Source organism: Lampetra fluviatilis, chromosome 31 (genome assembly GCF_964198595.1).
Source record: "Lampetra fluviatilis chromosome 31, kcLamFluv1.1, whole genome shotgun sequence".
Classification (NCBI taxonomy): domain Eukaryota; kingdom Metazoa; phylum Chordata; class Hyperoartia; order Petromyzontiformes; family Petromyzontidae; genus Lampetra; species Lampetra fluviatilis.
In genome coordinates this window covers 6901119-6920802 of record NC_136305.1, presented here as the reverse complement: position 1 = coordinate 6920802, position 19684 = coordinate 6901119, and the positions used below count along the sequence as shown (strand labels likewise).

The following is a 19684-nucleotide window of genomic DNA, read 5'->3' as shown; positions in this document are numbered from 1 at the left end:
CAAGTAAATCACCAAACATCGCAATTGATTGTGTAACAAATGAGTAATGAATGAGAGCATGCATCGTCATTGCTAGAATGCAAACACAAAATACGAATAACATAGAGGAGGAATAATAGTAGGAAAAATAACAACGTTCACAGCTGTGACTCACCAGGATTCAGCGTAAATGCTCAACACTCGGAGGCAAACGAAGACAACTCAAAAACAATTCTTACCGGTGGCAGATCTGTCCCAAGTTGGTCTGCACTCCTGCAAAGGAGCTTTGAAAAGGAATGTCTAAAAGTAATTCATGGAATGAGTCATTCTAATAACACTCAATATCATTTCCTTCTCAAATAAGCATTGAAGCGGTGCTCATCTTCGGAGCCAGTGGTGGAAAATCCACATTGCTACAGCGGGGGCGAGTCGATCCAAAAGTGCAACTACTGTTGAGTTTCCCCACAACGTGGTATTCAATTTGATCGACCCCAGAAAGATGATGGGCTGTTTCAACCCCCACTCAGGATTTGAACTTGTGACCTTCCAATTGTGAGCCGTTCACTCCGCCTCTGAATCACCTGACCGGGTCATCATAATACTTAAATTGACTGTTCAAACACTAGTCAATGAAAGTACAGTCTAATTGCATCATTGCTCAAAATGACAAGACAGAAGCTCTCAAACCTATTGGCAGCCCTGAGTCAATGGTAGAAATTCCACATTCTTATGACCAAGTACAATATGTACACAGCACTGCTAATTAAGAGTACCTGACTAGAATTTGCATGGTCATATCAGCTTAAGCATATTTTTTTTGCCAAGATGTTATTTAAAAGCCTTGTGAAATGCAATCAATTCAAAATGCATTTACTAATTCAGGAACATTGCTGGCCAAACACTGCTAATTTATTTCTGCCTTTCAAGAGAATACTTCTTTTTTTAAACCATTCTAGCAATTTCCAATTTATTTTTACATTGTTCAAATTTATAAATCAATTTAAAAAGCACTTAAGAGGAAAAAAGAAGTGCAGGCCAAACTGCAATCATTATTCTTATTATAATGTATCAGAGGCGTGATAAACTATTTATAATATAAAATGTTAACTTTTAAACCATTTCAATTCTACATTTCTTTATACATGGAAACCATCCACAACTACAAGGAAAACTAAAAAAACATTATAATTCGAAAGAAATTCTCTGTCTGATCCAAAAGAAAACGTAAATTACAATCGTGAACCTTTTTCAAGTAAAGTTAAAGTGTCTACCCCTTCTCAAGCAGGTGTGAGCTACCACTCATATCATTTTGCTAGCCATGAGCAGTTGTGGAAACTCCACATCGCCAAGTTGGGGACCCACATATGCATAGGGTGATCAGTGTTAACTTCCCACAAAAGTACTAGTCATTTTATCGATCTAGGAGGAATAACTGATGATGCCCATTCTCTTCCTCTTTCCTCCCCCACCCCTCCATTCTGTCCCTCCCCTCCCCTTTCCTCACCTCTACTCACCCTCTATCTTGGTCACCCATTCCTCATCCCTTGCACGTGCCTGCCATCTAAATCATTTATTTGTAACGTGTTTTTATTATTATTTTAAGCGCCTCACCCAAAGGCACTCTACGAATATAAAATAAGACGAGATTATCGCTTGAAGTGACTCCCGATCAGGATTCGAACTCATAACTTTCCGATTGTGAGTGCAGTCCTCTAAAAAAAACACCCAGCATAACAACCGGAGCATTGCAATTGTTGTGAGATATTTCGGTGACTATTAATTATGACCCTCAAGATCCAATGAGGCTTTAAAAAAAAAAACAGAGAATTATTACGATGTTATGGTCAGCTACAGAAACCCATTTGACCTTACAAGGTTGCTGGGCAGAATAATGATGATAATAACAACCCCATCATACGCGGCTGCACGCAAACATGCACGCAATTACGACGAGCATGCAAGTCATTGCCAGGCGATTGTTTTTATAATTCACGAGATTATTTCTATTCACATACGAGACAGTTTAAATAGAGTCGTTTAAAGAGAGAGAGAGGGAGGGAGGGAGAGGAGATGATCACACTGAGAGTACATGTGGAGGTAGACAAAGATAGAGAGACAAAGACCTAGCGAGAAAGGGAAGCGGATCAAGACGCAGGAACGGTGGTAATGAGACGCAGAGACAGAGGAATAGTCAGACAGAAATCACATGAATGAGATGGAGAAGTGCAAAGATACACAGACAAGAAGGCAGAGAGATTGCGGGCACAAATAAAGACGGACCAAGGGACACAAAGAGACTGCGCTAGACAAAGGTCTATAGAGACAAAGACATAGATACACACAAAGATGGTTACAGAGTGCAGAGAGTAACAGGCAATAATAAATGAAAATACAGACGAAATCAAATAGATTGTTTAATGCAGGGAGTTAGCCACAAAAAACACGCACAGACACAGAGAGGCAGAAAGAGATAGGAATACGACACGGAGACACAGGCAAAGATGGACAGACGCTCAGACGCAGAACACACAGATGAGGATGGCAGACGTGGACTGAAGGATTCATCCTAAGGAGAAAGAGAGAGGGACTGGGCGGAAAGAGGCAAACGTCCATCAAACTCACGAGGGACCACGCTATTGCTGAGCAAATTGCATAATTACCAAACCATTTGCTGACAAAATTGTGATGGTGATGGCGCGTGGCCCTGCGGCTACAGAGCCCAGCAGCACCGACAATTACAGGGACGTCCCTCCCACCACAAGCCGTGTGGCAGAGGAGACGTCTGCGCTTTTAACGTGGGCGGGGGGTCACTGGAGGGTGGCCGGACGGCTCACGTTGGGCCATATCACGCCAGCGTCCGAGTTGGAAATCAGCTGGCGGCCCGGGTCAGAATCCCTGGCTCTCACGAGAGGTAAAGGTGCAGCCCTGCAAATGCTTGCTCGTAAAGCTGCCGGCAAGAGAGGCCTCGAGAACAGCAAGCTCTAAGAGGTCTCTCTCTAATGGAAACCTCAGGTGCGCCTTTTGGCGTCATCTGGTCCAACCCATGTGAGACTAGGCTCTAAGGAAAGCTGTCTCGGGTGTGGACCAATCAACTTCAAGGACAGTGCATATCATTATCAGAGTTATGTTCTTTTGTTTGTATTATGACTGCAGGTATTGCGGTCTATGCAAACATGACTCCTTGTAAAAAGGTGTCAGTTTTGTTGCCAGATAGAAGGGTAAAAAACCAATTATCAGGTCTCTCTCGAGGTTATATGGCCTATTCGTTTCAGGGCGACCACACGTTCGGGTAGTGGTGGGAGTACCCACTACTCCAAGTGACGTGCTGGTCGACTAAATATGGCACACCCATTGAAACTGCTGGGTCGACACCGGCGGAGGGATTTTTTAAACTTTCACATTGTTTCAACTACGGTGCCAAGAGATCCAACCTACGACCTCCTCTGGATTGCAAGTCCGTGTGTCAAACATTGCACGACTAATTTGCGCGCCGTGCCGGCCCTCATAGGTTTCTCGCTAACAGCACTTGCCCCAACAGTCTGTTAAGGCTATTCGGAATGGGGGGGGGTTCATCTTCTTGGTTCTTCGGTAAAGTCATGTAGAAGGAAAATAATAAAATAATAAAAATAAAACATAATAAAATAATTCTCACGACGTTTCGGCCACAACTACTTGACAGACCTGTTCTCCACCTGAGGACGGCTGCTTGCGTTGTGGCCGAAACGTCGTGAGAATTATTTAATTATGTTTTATTTTTATTATTTTATTATTTTCCTTCTACGTGACTTTACCGGAAGAACAAAGAAGATGAACCCCTGCAGTCACGAAAGCTTTAAATCGAAATTTAAGGGGGGGGTGTTTGTTGTGGCTTTTGGAAAGTACCGCACGGTGACATGGTGGGCGCCACGCGGATTGAAGGCTCCCAAACACTCCGAGTAAGGAAGCTGGGATTCGAACCAAGGAAGGTAGCGGCGGCGCTGGCTCGGTGGCTCCGAGCTCGCCACCGTCACCCCGAGCCACCCAACTGCCCCCTATTTAGTTGATTATTTTTAGCTTCTTATAGAAGGAACGCAGGGTGCAGGTCGCGCTGAGCCTCCGCACAGTCGAGTCAGGGACCCCTGCCGCATTAAATCCCTTCAGGCGTTCAGGGCGAGATTGCACATTAACACCGTGTGACCGGCCAGCGGAAAGCGTTCGTTTGTGTTGACAGGTTAAATTCTCTGAAATAGCATTCGGTTTTAAATAGCTCTGTTATTAGCCTGCTGTTATTACCCTATGAGAGCTTCGGAGTTTAAAGTCCACAGACCTCCATCAACAGTGACTGGTCTCTTCTGTTAGTCACTCGTCTAAGGAGCCCATAACAACAATGGTCTCTGTCTGTTATTGTCTAACGAGTCCCACCATCGGTAACTGGACTGATATTCAAGACGTTTTTTAAAGGTCCAATCAGAGAACTTATCTGTCAGCTGATTATCTGACGAATTAAAATTGATCTGCTGTGCCTTTTAATGTAAAAAGACAGCAACAGAGGTCAGTATGTGAGTTGGGTTTTTGAAGACCCTGTCGGGGACTGGGCCTGTCTTATCTGTCAGTCTACTTTGTAGAGACAAGAAAACAGGCTGGTCTGTCTACCAGTCTCAAATCCAATATAGATGGACCGGTCTGTGTAATGGACATCTGTGAAAAAGAGCTTACTAGGTCATCAGGATTCCTCCTGGATAAATACAGATTCCAATTCTGATTATTATTCCCAGACCCACATCATAGTCCAGATACCCCATTCTGTCAGTCTACCATCAAAAGCTGCAAAGCAGTTGAGCGCCACGGTCGGGAGTCTAGCGTGGTTTGCTGGGATCGTAGGCCTAGGGCAGTGTGGGTGGAATTGCGTCCGGCATGTGACAGACACACACGCGATACAGACGCTCGTGTGCACACACACATGCACGCATGCCATACAGAAGGGCATACGCGCACACACGCGCGGAACACAGACGCGTGTGTGTGCAAACCCACACACATGCGCGCATGTGCCCCCCCTCCACCGAGACCTCCTCACCCCGAATATGTGCACTGACCGACACAAAAACCACAAGCAGCTTGCAAAAGGGCAAGATGTTAATATACGCAAGCAACCACGTTCAGAATATCAACAGAGCTGTTATTTCTCTAGGCTTAATTTACTTTCAGTGTAGTGGCCGACGGATTTCAAAATGCATTAAATTCACAGGTGGCCTGGTGGCTCGGGGTGGTGGAGCGAGAACTGGGCTTGTGCTACAGTCACAGAGCCAGCACAACTGAGAAACCTGGGTTTGAAGCCAGACATTAAAACAATTCAGACGAAAAATATTAGGGCTCATGGAATCATTGTCGTAGTAGTCGTAATAATAGTAATCTCTTGCATTTCTATGGTGCTTTCTTAACCCTTTCCCATTTTGATGGTATGTGTGTACATGTACGTCATCAGAAGGGAAATGGAAGAAAAACTAAAAGAAAATAACTTTCTCCACAAGGCCATGCGGTAGGGCATGTGCCACAGTTTGGCACCAGCTATCATAAAGTGCGGTCGTGTTGCTACAGTTCTCTGCAGTGAGTACAATGTCTTTAAAACTACCGGCGCTTTGCCTCTCTAAATAAAATTAACGCTAAACACTTGAGTGTTCCGAGATTCAGTGGTGAACTGCACCCACCCAGCGACTCACAGCACCTTGCAATTAATCTCAAATATTCAGAGGGCACCCCCTGCTACAGCTGTTCCCTGCACCGTAACAAGGTGATTCAGCACCGGCCTTCAAGTGAGCACTGGTCTGCCAGTAGGGGGCGCTGACTGCTAAGTGTAATCCCAGTTTAGTTCAGGTTTCCCTCGCTTTATAAGCGGTAGATGCTTTCCAAAAAATGGGCATACAAAGCAAAATCGCGTAGCATGGACCGCACGGTCACTCAACCCACAATGCACAGCCGCATGTATAGTGAATTCAAACTGCATAATACAGCGAATTTTGTGCATAAACAGGTTAGCCACATATACACAGTCGCACAAACCGAACCCATTTAAAGTGGATCGGTCAGTGGTTGCAGGGGGGTTCATGGTTCGAATCTAGCGGCTGCCCTCATCATTACTGCGAGTGTACTCACGGAAAAAAATACGACACGCCGTCCTCTTTCTTTGAAGTCCTTCTCACGGAGGACTTCAAAGAAATCGTGACGTCATGTGCAAGAGTGGGCCACTGTGTGCCAGCGTCAAGGCCCAGATTTACCAGGTTTGAAAAATTACTCGGAAACTACTCATTTGGAATACACGAAGCCATCATCACTCCGTGAGGCTTTCCTGGGTAAACAAACAAAAATAATCGCTGTGATCCTGGGTGCAAATCTGAACCGGGGCTTTCGCGTGCAGCGAATTAGACAGCATCAGCCCGGTCAACGATCCCTCTGCTGTCTGGCTCAGTTCCAGCCTTCTGCTAATGCAACACAACTCACTGCTGCTACGCGTCAACTCACGAGTTACATGTCCATTATTTTGCCAGGTCAAGTACCACGAACAATGCAGAATGGATTTTGTTACCAATGTGAATCTCTCTTGCCGCCTGTGGAATAACCTTCATGACTAAAGGGGTCGCATGAACTAGACACATACAACATACACAAATCGTTAAATCATTGACTCACACACACACACGTTTCGATGCATGTATCACAGGTGTAAGAATCAGTTGCAATCAATGAATGTCTGCATTCGTAGTTATCAGTGCAGTGGCCTAGCATTGCATTCGGTGGCTTTCCAATGCAATGCAGTGCGGTGCCACGCAACGACCTCGCAGTGAAATGCAGCGCAATGTAGCGCACGTGACGGTGCAGTGTCGTGCCGTGTAGTACAGCGACGTTATCAGCACATGACGTGTACTGACCAATGTGGCACAGTGACTCGGCAGTGAAACGTCTACGTGATGCAACACCTTGCTAGTGCAACACCTTGCTAGTGCTTTGTCTTTTCAGTGCAGTTCTCCCTTCTTGTGTACGGCTGAGTGAAAAGCAAATTTAAAAAATATGAATATCCGAGTGTGAAAGACCCATGTGGCAGCTTCAAGTCAGGCTATACGAGCTGCTCTTGCTGCTATTTATTAAATTGGCAGTAGCTTACACTGAGCTCTCCGATTCACAATGCATTCTAGGGTTCACAGCAAGTCCAAGAATTCACGTTGCGCAGATGCATTCTGGGCGTCCTTTGATTTTCCACTCGCAAAGGTAGTGGCTGGATCTGGCATCGTGAGGCGTGCCGATTCCAATGTAGGTACCAGCTGGTCAGTGGTGGGAACCGATAGTGCAGTGCCTTGACGCAAGGTGTGGTGCCGTAGCGACACTGACGGTGCGGTGGCAGTCTGGTGCGGTGGCAGTCTGGTGCGGTGGCGGTGTGATGCGGCGCTATGGCAGTGCGGCAATGCTGTGGTAGTGTTGTGGCGGTGCTGTTCTATGGAGATGGCACGGTGGCACGGTGACGGTGTGATGCAGCACTGTGGCGGTGCGGCACTGCGGTGGTGCGGTGCTCCAGCAGTGCGGTGCTGCGGTGCTGTACCGTGGCGATGCTGCGGGGATGCAATGTGGAAGTGGCGGTGCGGCGCTCTGGCGGTGCGGTGCCGTGGTGGTGCGGTGGCGGCGCTGTACTGTGGCGATGCTGTGGGGGGTGTGATGCGGAGGTGGCGGTGTGGCACCGCGGCGCCGCGGCGTGTTTAGCGGCGACTCACCAGTGCGGCGCGCAGGCTCTCCTGCTGCTCGCGCACCTCGCGCACGAGCACTTGGAGGGGCCGCTCTGGGCCCGGGCGTGTCGCCCCCCCCCGGGGCCGCGTGCCGCAGCACGGCAACACGCTGTTGGCGAGCTGGCGGCACAGCGGGCACGCAAACTCCCCCTTGTCCAGCGAGAAGCTCTGCAGCACGTGGTCGCTCTGATGCACACAAACGCACGCACGCAAAAACTGCTTGCACAAACAGGCTTGGCCAACGTTGGAAATCTGTCATCACTTCTGGGACGGAGTACCCGGTTCCTACCTCAACGCACCTGACAGAGTTCAACGTGATGTGCTCAGTCAAGTCAATTCATTTTTGCCTAACAGGTGGTGTCTGTACAGCACAAATCTGACACCCAAAGCACCACCATTACATGAAAATACGCATAAACAATTCTATACAGCTTTATTGATCATCCAGAACTTAACGATTGAATCCAGTCGCTCGCTCACTACCGGTCACCTGCCTATCACTCTGCCATCACTACTACCATGGTTACTGTTACCGTGAACTTCACTCGTTGATGCCACCATTGTTCAGGCTCGGTCTACGACACCGACTGTGTCGTCTCATCCACACTGGGTTCAACCACCACACTGCAGGTTGCAACAGTTCCCTCGTAATGCTCCAATTCATAATTTCCTCCCATCGTCTCTATTTCCCAAGGTCTTATAACAACCTTCTTCAATTCAAACAGTGTGTTAACTTACCTATTACAACTTTAAAAGTGCTTTTGATGCTGGCTCCTTGACATGTTGAGCCATTGGGCCTATACCCAGCAACAATGATAACAACAACAACAACAAACACACTGACACTTACACAGATAATAGCCGCCATTTGCCACCAAGTGGCGGTGACGTCACCACAACGCCTGTGCCAGGCGCACTTTGAGGCCACGTCTAGCGTTGAAGGCTCGCTGACAGGAGGTCACGGGACAGACCCAGGTGCCATGGATTGACCGACTGAGATTACTTGCAGATAAACCAGCTGTGCCCCCTAATGTGCTGACATCCATATGCTTACATACAAAGACAAAAATTCCACGTACAGCCATTTCAGGCTGATGCAGCAAGTGCTGCTAACAAGCACCTATTAAGCACATGGGTGGTTTTGGCCAGCGCCATGCCCAACTGACCTGGTTTGGATGTTTACACATTGCACTGGATACTAATTTAACCATGAGTCGGCACAGGGCAGGGCCTAAGATTGCTTCACATAGAACTTGCAATTGATGTTAGTTGTGGCTGGAAATTGTACATAAATTGCCAGCTAACCGACACAAACACATACAGCCACACTCACACGCAGGCACTCAGAAACCCACACGCATGAATAGAAACTCAAACACAAGCAGACTCATAAACATACACACACACGCATACACACACATACACACGCTCATGCATGCAAAGACAAAACACAAGCAGACACTGACAAACACAAATGCAGACGCAAACAGACAAACACACGCTTGCAAACACACGCCTGTGTCCTGTTAGCGAACGCCGGAGGTCTTGGCCCAGCCACGAAAACAATAACAACAACAAAAAGCCCGGGGAAAATGATGGCCCCTTTCGCTGGCGCTTCCTTAACGGGAAAATCTTTAGCGCCTCTACGAGCGCATCCATCTTCATTTGGCGAGATAATGGGGCGGCCGAGGCTGGCACGGCTCCCACGCTGCCCCCGCGCACAGCGCTCACCACCTCCTAATCCACACAGCTACAGTCACCGCCTGCATACGAAGCCGCCTGCATGTATACGCACTTGTCTGACCGCTCTCCTATTCGCCTGCCTGTCTGCCTACATACAAATTTGCCTGTCTGCCGACCTATCCACCTACCCACACGACGAAGCACTTACCCATGGAGCGCCCTACCGACATAGCTAATCATCGTCTTCATTGTCAAACCGCCTGCCTACCTGACGATATTCTATCTTGTCTAACTACCTACCTACGTCATGATTTTACAGCCTGTCAAACAACTTAATTACTACCTACCTAATTACATTCTTGCTTGTCTGTCTACCTGCTTTTCTGCCTGCTGCCTCCCTACTTGTAAGATGACCTCACCACCGACTTTGTTTTCTACTATCCAACTTATTTGCTCACCGACTACCAACCAACTTTCTTGTTTGCCAAGCAAACCATCCACTTGTTTGCTTACCTACCAACGTACCTACTGCCTAGCCACTTGCCTACCTATCTACTTACGTACTTATTTACCTATCTGTCTCACAACCTACTGCCCTATATTGCCACCTACCTAACAACCTTCTTGCCTACCTAAGATATGCCTGCTAATCCAGAGATAAGATCGAGCTACCCACCTACCTAACCACCTACTTGTTTTGATGGCGGTGTAAATGTGTGTGTGTACATCTGCCAGTCGTTTCCGTCAGTCAACTGACAACACCTGGGTCTCCCTCGTGGCCTTCTACCACGTCACGAGGTCTCAAAGTGTACCTAGCCAGGCACAAGCGTCGTGGTTACATAAGTGCCACCGAGTGGCGAACGGCGGTTGTTGTTGTGTACATGTGCACGAGCATGTGCATGTTTGGTTACGTCACCTGCATCATTTAAAATATTCCACTTCACAGGGTTTATTTCTTCCCACAACTGCAAATATTATGATTTAAATGGCTCGAGAAAATATTCCATTTAAAGAAATAATTACTTTCAAACGACACCAGAACTTTTGCCTTGCGGCACTTAATAAAGGTGATATTTTAACATGGTGATGTGGACGTACGGGAGCGCACGTTCAAACAAATATGAACAACAATATCAAAAATCACGCGTGACTGAAGCTGAACATTTCAGTCAACAGGACCTCAAGAAAGGCAGTTGGCGGAAGAAGAGCCTTGGATAGGTTTTGATCTCAGTAGGATTCATCAGTGAGCACGTTCTAAAAGATTGTTGGTCTTCTTTTCCCCAAGAATTTCATCTGAATTGCACTATCAGTGTCATGATATGAGACAAAGCATCCCTTCCGATCTCTTCAAGACTAAAACTAACCAGTGATGACACACACACCTCTGGGTCACCTGATGCACTTAAAGACTTAGGTCAACCTCCCCATCCCTACACATGGTGGCATCTCACAGTAGTCCAAACAAAAGAACGCAAGAATACTACTCATCTGACTACATTGGCAACAATGGTGAAAAACCAGTGTGATTTTTTTGATTTTCTTCCTTGATGATAAAACACTTTTTTTTTAAAACGTTATCTTCCCTGCCCAACTTCCCACCCCGCCAACTCAATCTTCCATCAGCCCAGCGCCGTTTTGAATAAGTAAATTAGCTCGTAACGACGTTATTATTTTTTCCCTGCTCCAAACGGAGAAAAAAAAGCAATTCCTTCCGCGACGGAACGAGTCGCGCATACAGAAGGCAGGTCCCGCCACGCTATCATCATCATCATCACTGTCGTTTACAAATAGGTATTATCAGGGCACTTCTTCCACGACCGTGGGGCCAGTATGGAAGAGTAGGTCAAAATAACCTCTTAAAACAGTGGTCCCCAACCTTTAAAAAACCGTGGCCCCACTGTCAACCCTTAACATATTTTCATGGAGCACCATGCAAGTAAATGTATAATGTGTTGTGACAAAAATTAGATATCTGTGTTGGTTCTGCGGCCTAAAACTAATCTAAACTATTTTTATTCGAGCAGGTAAGGCCCACTGAGCCATATAGCTCTTTTTCAGAAGCAATCTGGCTACATGTGAAAGCTCAATGAAGTGGCTTATCACGTGGAAATATATATCAGCCAAATACTCGAAAACGCATGTTTCTAAATGTGGAGGGAAAAACTGGAGGACCCGGAGAAAAATCCACGCGACCACAGGGAGAACATGCAATCTCCGAATATACAGCAGGCATCAGGGTCAGAACTGAATCCACAACCTCCTGCATATCAAGCGAGATGGTTAAATCTCACCACAGTGAACTACTTCCCTTGGGTCATGGGACCTCCTTTGCCAGTACCAAAATATACTAATAGGGTTTTTCCACTTTTTTCTGGCAACAAAACTGACACCTTTTGCAAGGAATCATGTTTACATTAACCACAATACTTGCAGTCAAATGAAAACAAAAAACAATACTCTGATAATTTTTGCATTGTCCTTGAAACTGATTGGTCCACACCAGAGACAGCTAAAGAAAGCTGTCCTCTGGTGTGGACCAATCAGATTCCTTGCAAAAGGTGTCAGTTTTGTTACCAGAAAAAAGGGGAAAAACCCTATTAGTATACTTCCCTTGGGCTTGTGGACCACCAGCAGTCCACGGACCACAGGTTCGTAAGCACTGCTCTCGAGAGGGTCTCTAGAGCCTGCCCATCTGGCTGATACGATGAGCGAATTTAAATGTTGAAACTCATTACACAGTTACAGAAAACAAAACGAAATGGCATTGTTTTTTTTTTAATGGGAACAAAACAAATCTCGTACGTCACAAGGCAGTGTCGTCACAGACATTGCGCACTCTCTCTCCGTGATGATGCTCGCGCAGTCCCAGCCATCGCGATCTCAATTCCAATTTCATCTAATTCGCAGTTTTTGTAACTGACGCCTGTAAATGGAGTGCCGGAGGCGTTGTGATAGTGCTTGTGTGCGAGTGGGGAATGGGGGCGGCGGGGAGGGAGGGCGGGGGGTAGGGAGGGCGGGGGAGGGCGTTGCGATGTGAAAGGCTTCAGGAGGAGGAGTCACAAGCATTGGGTGGTTGTGTGTGATAGGGGTGTGATAGGAGGGCAATGGGAGGTGGGGGAGTGATGATGGCAATAGAGGTGGTGGGAGACACAGGAGATGCTTCCTGGCACTCGGCGTGTGTCATTGAAACGGACGTCGGCAAAGCAAAAGGATGGCGACGACTCAATTCACACTCTTGTCGCACGGCCACGTGGTATCGGAACTAAAAAGCCAAGGTCCAGGGGAGGGCTTTTGTAAGACAGGGTTAACGAAGGCCAAGGACAGGACTTGGGTCAAGGTTGGGGTTATAGCTATGGGTTGGGTTATTGATAGCACAAAGTAAAAAAAATATGTTTTATTGTATTTTACAAGGTAAGGCTCACTGCGCTATACAGCTCTTTTTCAGAAGTAACCTGGCCACAAATGATAGCTCAAAGAAATGGCTTATCATGTATTGCAGCCAAATACTCCGGAGGACCCGGAGAAAAATGCACGCGACCATGGGGAGAACATGCAGACTCCAAATAAACAGGCGTCAGCGTCGGGATCGAACCAGTGAACTCTTGTATACCAAGCGAGGGAGATAACATCTCGCCACCATGGACGTCGAGGCGGTGCCATACCCTGGCTTGGCAGGAGAAAGCGGTCCAGTGATATGCAGACTAATGTCATCTGTCCCTTCTGTTATGGATAGAGTGCTGCCCCTTCACACGTCTGTGTTTTCTCTGGGTGCTTTGGTTTTCTCCCACGTTTATAAACATTCATTTGGTGCCTCACCGCCGTGATGCATTCCAGCTCATCTGTGGTTCCACAGCAATTTGCGTGCACGACGACACGATGCACAACTAATCGTGACCACTATCACGAAACAAGGGCGACACGTGACGAGGAGGGACTCACCCGCAGAGACTCGATGTAGGACTTGTGGCAGTCAAGGTGGACGGTGTGCCCGCACGTCTGCACGTACACGCCCCCCTCCCAGCCCACGGACACCGACTGCAGGCACGAGCTCTATGCAAAGACAAAAAACAAGGACCCACCACCACCTCTCATTTACCCTTGTAGACCATTGGGGAAAGTGCTCCGCACAAGCACCTATTAAGGCTGGCATGGCTATACTGGATAGTGAAATCGAATAGCGATGAAGAGGATACAGAGGATCTTATGTGTGTGCATATGTAATGACAGGGTGACACCTGCTGGCCTGGAAGGGGAATCACGGGTACGGGCACGGTTAAGTAACAACTAATCAGAGGAGGAGGTCTATCTGGGGCAAAGGTAAAAGGTGGGGCTAGCCGAGATACTCCGAGAACCTGCTCGAAGGTTCCACAAGAGGGCGTGGCCGGAGGCGGGGCTTAGCCACGCCTGGGGGAGGATATAAGGGGGGGCGGACCCGGGGATCAAGGCTCGTGTATGGGGTCTTGGGTCCTGGCTGCGTCGCTGCTCGCCGATATCTCTCTCTGTCGTCCGGCCACGTGGAAGATCTCCTGCGGGTTTCCATCGCCTTCATCGTAACGCCGCCAGCCAGTGGCGTAGCCGAGTGAGGGCGATGGTACCACGCCGAGTGATCGGCTGTGTGTAGCCAGAAGAGACGTTAATATCTAGTGTTGCACTCGGTGTGAGGAAGAATAAGTGTTGGCCTGTGTTGCGCCCAGTGTGAGTAATAAAGAAGAAGTACCCTCTACACGACGTGTCGCGGAAAGTCGCTCATATATATAATAAATGCAAAGACAAAAAAACCCCGTATAGCCTTAACAAACTGTTGAGGGAAGTGCTGTTAGCGAGCACCTATGAAGGCCGGCACAGCACACCACGCCCGGCCACCTTTGTCTCCCCAGTGGCGATGTTTAGATATCGCACCAGGTAAAAAATATTTTAGGCTCAGTCGACCTTCGGGAGGCCCAGGACCGATTTAGATAATCGTCACTGGTGTTGGCCATGAGCAGTAATCGAACTCGGGCCATCGGATTCGTAGCACAGGGTACATATGGGAAAGTGAAATAGCTGAGCGGTAGTTTTTTACACCCAATCCTTTTTCCCCTTTTTCACTCCTTCCTTGCCCAGCGCCCGTGTTTCTCTATGTCTCTGGATGTGGTCCCTCAAACCTTTGCGATATTCCCGCACTCAACCCTGACGCTGCGTCCCCTCACGACCTCCCCGCGAGCACAGCCGTGCGTGTGTGTGTGTGCGTGCGTGTGTGCGTGCGTGTGCGTGTGTGTGTGCGTGTGTGTGTGCGTGCGTGTGTGTGTGTGCGCATCATTACCTCGAGGTAGTGTCTCTGCAACACGCTGAGCCGCACGTCATGCGACGAGCCGCAGGTGTCGTCCTGGTACAGGCGCTCGCCCTCGCGCGTCGGCAGACGCTTGCGCTCATCGCTCCTCCGCCGGTGCCCCAGGACTGTGCGGGGAGAGAGAAATGTTTCGGGCTCTAAGTCAACTTTTCGCCGTGGTCCAGACCGGGCTCAGATACCGTACGATGATGATGATGACATGCGACTTGGCATTCGAGTGTCAAAGACCATGATCCCTCTTATAGTCCTCACAGGCTGTTGGAGTAAGTGCTGTTAAGCAAGGACATTCCCATGGCGGGGGGCAGTCTATCCACAAAACAACCACTGTTGACGTCCCACAAAGCGGTGCTCGTCTTATTAATCCTGGAGGCATGACGGGCTGACTCAAGCCTCGACCTGGATTTGAACTCGCGGCTTCGAGCAGCGAGGCAAGAGCTCTGAACGCAAGGCCATTCGTATGTCTCTAGCCATAAAATGCGACATTCATAATTTTTTAAATGTAAAAAATAGGAATAAAAAGTCCCCCGAAACAACCGTGACTCACGCACGCGAATTCAAAGCGAGCAGCTGAATGCGAGCAGAGACGACAATTACGCGCGCACGCCAGGATACCCTTTCGTCTCCTTTCAACGTCTCCCTCCGGGCAGCGTGGCATTTGGTGGGGGCCCCGATTAGGGATTTATAAAAATGTCTCAGGACGTGACCAAAGGATGCTTCCTCAGAGCTTAAATGAGAAGAGTCGAGGACAAACTCCAAGTGAAAGGCAGAACGGAGGAAGGACGAGAGACACAAGAGGGAGCACAAAAACAAACAACTCGCGAATGAGACGGTGGACAGGCAGACAGCCACGTGGAGAAAGACAAAAATTACGGTGAGAGATGCAGACAAAGAAAGATGGAAAGATAGAGAGAGATACTCTGAGGAAGAGAGGGGAAAGAAATGAATAAAAGAATGGAGATAGGGAGAAACGAAGCAAGACAGGAGTGGTCCTCGAGGGAGAGAATGAGCGAGGCAGCGAGTGACCAGGCAACAGAGAAATGAAGAGAGAGACAGAGAAGAAGAGGGAGAAAAATGGGAAGAGAAGCAGACACAGATATAGAATTGAGCAGCCTGCCCATGCCTACCTTGCCCCTCTCATCTCACTCGACTGTCCTCCATGCACTCTCCCACCTCTCATCTCACTCTACTCTCCTCCACACACTCTCCCACCTCTCAACCTCTCATCACACTCTACTCTCCTCCACACACTCTCCCACCTCTCAACCTCTCATCACACTCTACTCTCCTCCACGCACTCTCCCACCTCTTACCATTCATCTCACTCTACTCTCCTCCATGCACGCTCCACTTCAGCAACCAAGGCATTCAATCGAAGCCCCGATTGACAGGATGCTCATTTTCCTCTGCTGCCCACGTAGTCTGTAAATCCCTCGGAATATCCCCCCCCACCCCCGGCCCATATTAGTAACGGAAGTAAATCTCGGTCCGTGTTCTCACTAAAACTCGTTAGCCTTGTCTCATCACGGTCAGTCGCTCTCTGGTTTTGTGGTGCGCGACGCTTGTAGTCATCGTCACGCTTAATGATTTCTTCTCTCGCGGCAATCGTTGATTCAAGTGAATACACACGTAGTTTACGGATATTTCCGTCACCGATTTCATTAACGAAATTAACACCGCCGCCCCACGTCTACGCCTAGCGGCCCTCGCAGTGCCGGCGGTGGTGGAAGCGGTGCACCTGCCGGTGCCCGTCTTCACCGCTCACCGGACGTGGCCTGGAGCAGCACGATGAGTCCGAGCGGCCGCTGGGCAGTGGAGGCTCCGCGCTGACCGCACGTCACGCAGTCGAGCACCACCTCCTCGCACGGGCGTTCCCACGCGGCCTCTTGCGACGAAGATGAAGGGCAGCCGTCATCTCCCGTGCCCGCGTCCGCAGTCGCCGCCTCCTCCTCACCAGCGCTCGCGTCTGCGCACGATGAGAGAACGCAGGCGCGGGTGAACGCGGCACACAGGAGAATGTGTGCACCGTAGCGTAGGTCGGCACGTACATGGCGTGGTTACCGAGTGCGCAGGCAGTGTGACTGCACCTTGTGGTGTCCAAGCACTGGGCTACCCAGAACGGAGGAAGTGGGAATGGGGGGGGACCCCATATAACACCTTGCACCAGGGCGAATGCCCGACCGCGCCACGCCACACATGTACTGGTGAATATACACGCAGGCGAACTGACACAAGTGGACATGTGTAGTCCACATACACAAGCATAGATGTGCACACACACACACAAGTAAACACATATACAGGTAAACGATTAGGAAAGCAAACACTTGCAGGGCGACTTTGTACAAATTCAAAGACAGAGATCTCCAGTGTAGCCTATGACACTGTTGTTACTGAGCACCTATGAAGGCTGGCAGGGCACACAAAGGGGTTGGGGTTGGCCAACACCGTGCCCGGCCGCCTTTGTCTCCCCAATGATAATGTTTACACACGGGACCAGGTTCTCACTAAAGTTTGAATCGACAAAGCAAAGGCCCAGGACCAATTTAAATCATCGCAACAATTATTGGTGGTGGGCGGGAATCGAACTCGGGTCGCCAAGTTCTTAGCGCCTGCACTAAGCATTACACTTCTCATAAACATTGGTCAGCAAGTTAACAGATGGACAGGTGAATCTTCCCACACGTGCAGGCACACACACACACACACGGGTGAACACGCACACATTTGAACACGCACAGATGAAATACCACATGTCAACGCGCACACACACACACGTTGGTCAAAATAACACGCAGGTGATGCACATACAGACCTACAAACGCAATATGATCTCATCAGAGAACATAGAAGGAGTGCAGGTTAATTCACGCAGGATAACACACACGGTTCAAATAGAAAAAAACTAACATAAATAAATTGCGCATGGGGCGTTCGCGATATTCGAGCTATTTCCAACTCAGAATTCCGACATGAAATGTGCCTCGTCATTTTAACTCTCTGACCTCATGCTGGCGAGATCGACCACCTTTACTTTCCATTTCTCTCTTGGCCTCTGCCTCCAAACGCTCCCCCGACCCGCAGCAGAGGCAATTATACTGCGGGTGATGCGACGAGCAAGGGTCACGGGTAACGAACGCCGCAAAGCATCACCACGCTTTCGTAAACAAGCGATCGACGAAGCTTAACCTGTCACTGGCAGTCCCGATATCATCGTTGTCATCATCGCCCTCATCATCGTCGTTATCATTGGCCACGATCGTCCCAATGCTGGATGAAGGGCTCGCTCCCCAAGCAGTCACCAACGGTCCACCAAGCACCTGCACAATAGCTGATCTCATCGCTGCGTCCTATTGATGGACGTCCTTCTCAGGAGCGTTCCCCGCTGTTCTCTCCTTCGGCTGTCACTGCGGCATTATTCAGAATCAGAATATTTCTTTCTACTGGAGGAATACGATGAGCGATAAAACTCCTCGTCACAGATGTCCAGTATAACACGTAGGCTTGCGCGACCAATATCATCCATAATACAGGTTTTTTTGGGGTAGATCGCGTAAATATATAAATGTGTCGTTAAACCCGCCACCATCCGATACAGCCAAATTAGTAATGTTTGTCAAGTAAACAGAACATGCCAATTCATTACGAGTACAGCACACCGGTGTGTTGGAGAGCAAAGCCACAACATTTACAATCTGAGTACGACGTTTCGCCAGTAATTACAACTAGCTTCAACAGGCGACAGACATAAAACCTGTATTACGGAGATGTCCAGTAGTTTCACAGATGTCCAGTCGTATCGATCACCGGGCAACACCGAATGCCAAAGCGCCCACTTATTTGAATCGAGCGGGCAGGGGTTCTGATCGACGGGTGGAAAATCCACATACCTATGGCCGGAAGGAAACGCTCGTGAAGTAATTAGGCGGCAACTACAGTCGGCTGTCCTGTACGCAGCCAGTAGTGTTGCATCAATGGGTGGTGCTTGTTATCGCAACAGCCCTGGTGTCATGGTGGTGGTGATGGTGGTGTGGGAGTGGTGGTGCAGCGGTTAGCACGCTGTGCTACAAAACCTGGCGACCCGGGTTCGATTCCCACTCACGGCCAACGCCAGTGACAATTATCTGAACCTGTCCTGGACCTCCCCTAGGTCGACTCAGCCTCAAATCAGTACCTGGTTGCGGTCTGCAAATTTCGCTATTAGGGAGACAAAGGCGGTCGGGCGTGGTGTTGGCCACCCACCCCCTCGTGTGCCGTTCCGGCCTTCATAGGTGCTCGCTAACAGCACTTGCCCCAATAGTCTGTTTAGGCTATATGGGGGATCTTTAATCTTTGTTTTGTCTTTGATGTTGATGTTGGGGAATTGAGCACAGACCAGGATTTGAACTCGTGATCTCTTTATTGGAAGCCCTGTGCTTTATAGGACCAAGCTATTGACCACAACTACCTGCATAATGGTCCTACGTATCCTCTTGGCCACCATAACAGTAAATATAAAATTTGTATTTATTTAATTTACATGAGTCACAATGTTTACTTGCTCAAACATACATAGTGGTGGTGGTGGGTGGGGGGGGGTGACAACATTTTCTCATGAGCCCGTGATAGAAATTCCACATTCCTATGACGGGCCCCTGTTTATGCAAGACACGACCACTGAAGACTTCCCCAAAACGTGGTACAAATTTTACGACCCCCACGAGAATGATGGGCTAAGTTTATCGCTGCACAGTAACAGCACTATCCAGTCGGCTTATCCACAAGTGGACTGTTTAAAAAAAAATACATTAATCAAAAATCAATAGCTGTCCGCACGCAGACACGGCTATCTAAGTCTCCCTTGCAAATGCGATAATGAATCTCAGCGGGCTCGCATCTGGTTAAATAAAGGACACTGCGTCAATGAATCAGCGAGTCTCGTCTCGACGTCTCGGCGAGAGAGGCG

At 48.7% G+C, this 19684-nt stretch overlaps 1 protein-coding gene across 7 annotated transcripts in view; it reads right to left on the bottom strand.

The window, feature by feature from the left end:
* Positions 1 to 19684, bottom strand: part of UBR3 (ubiquitin protein ligase E3 component n-recognin 3) — a 150294-nt gene that overhangs the window by 43107 nt on the left and 87503 nt on the right. For all 7 annotated transcript variants that reach the window (XM_078870990.1, XM_078870987.1, XM_078870991.1 and 4 more), the window contains exons 26-29: positions 16505 to 16705; positions 14716 to 14849; positions 13353 to 13463; positions 7719 to 7916 (exon numbers count right to left, since the gene is read on the bottom strand). In XM_078870990.1, the coding sequence (XP_078727116.1) occupies positions 7719 to 7916; positions 13353 to 13463; positions 14716 to 14849; positions 16505 to 16705 (644 nt within the window). The remainder of the gene's footprint in view (positions 1 to 7718; positions 7917 to 13352; positions 13464 to 14715; positions 14850 to 16504; positions 16706 to 19684) is intronic.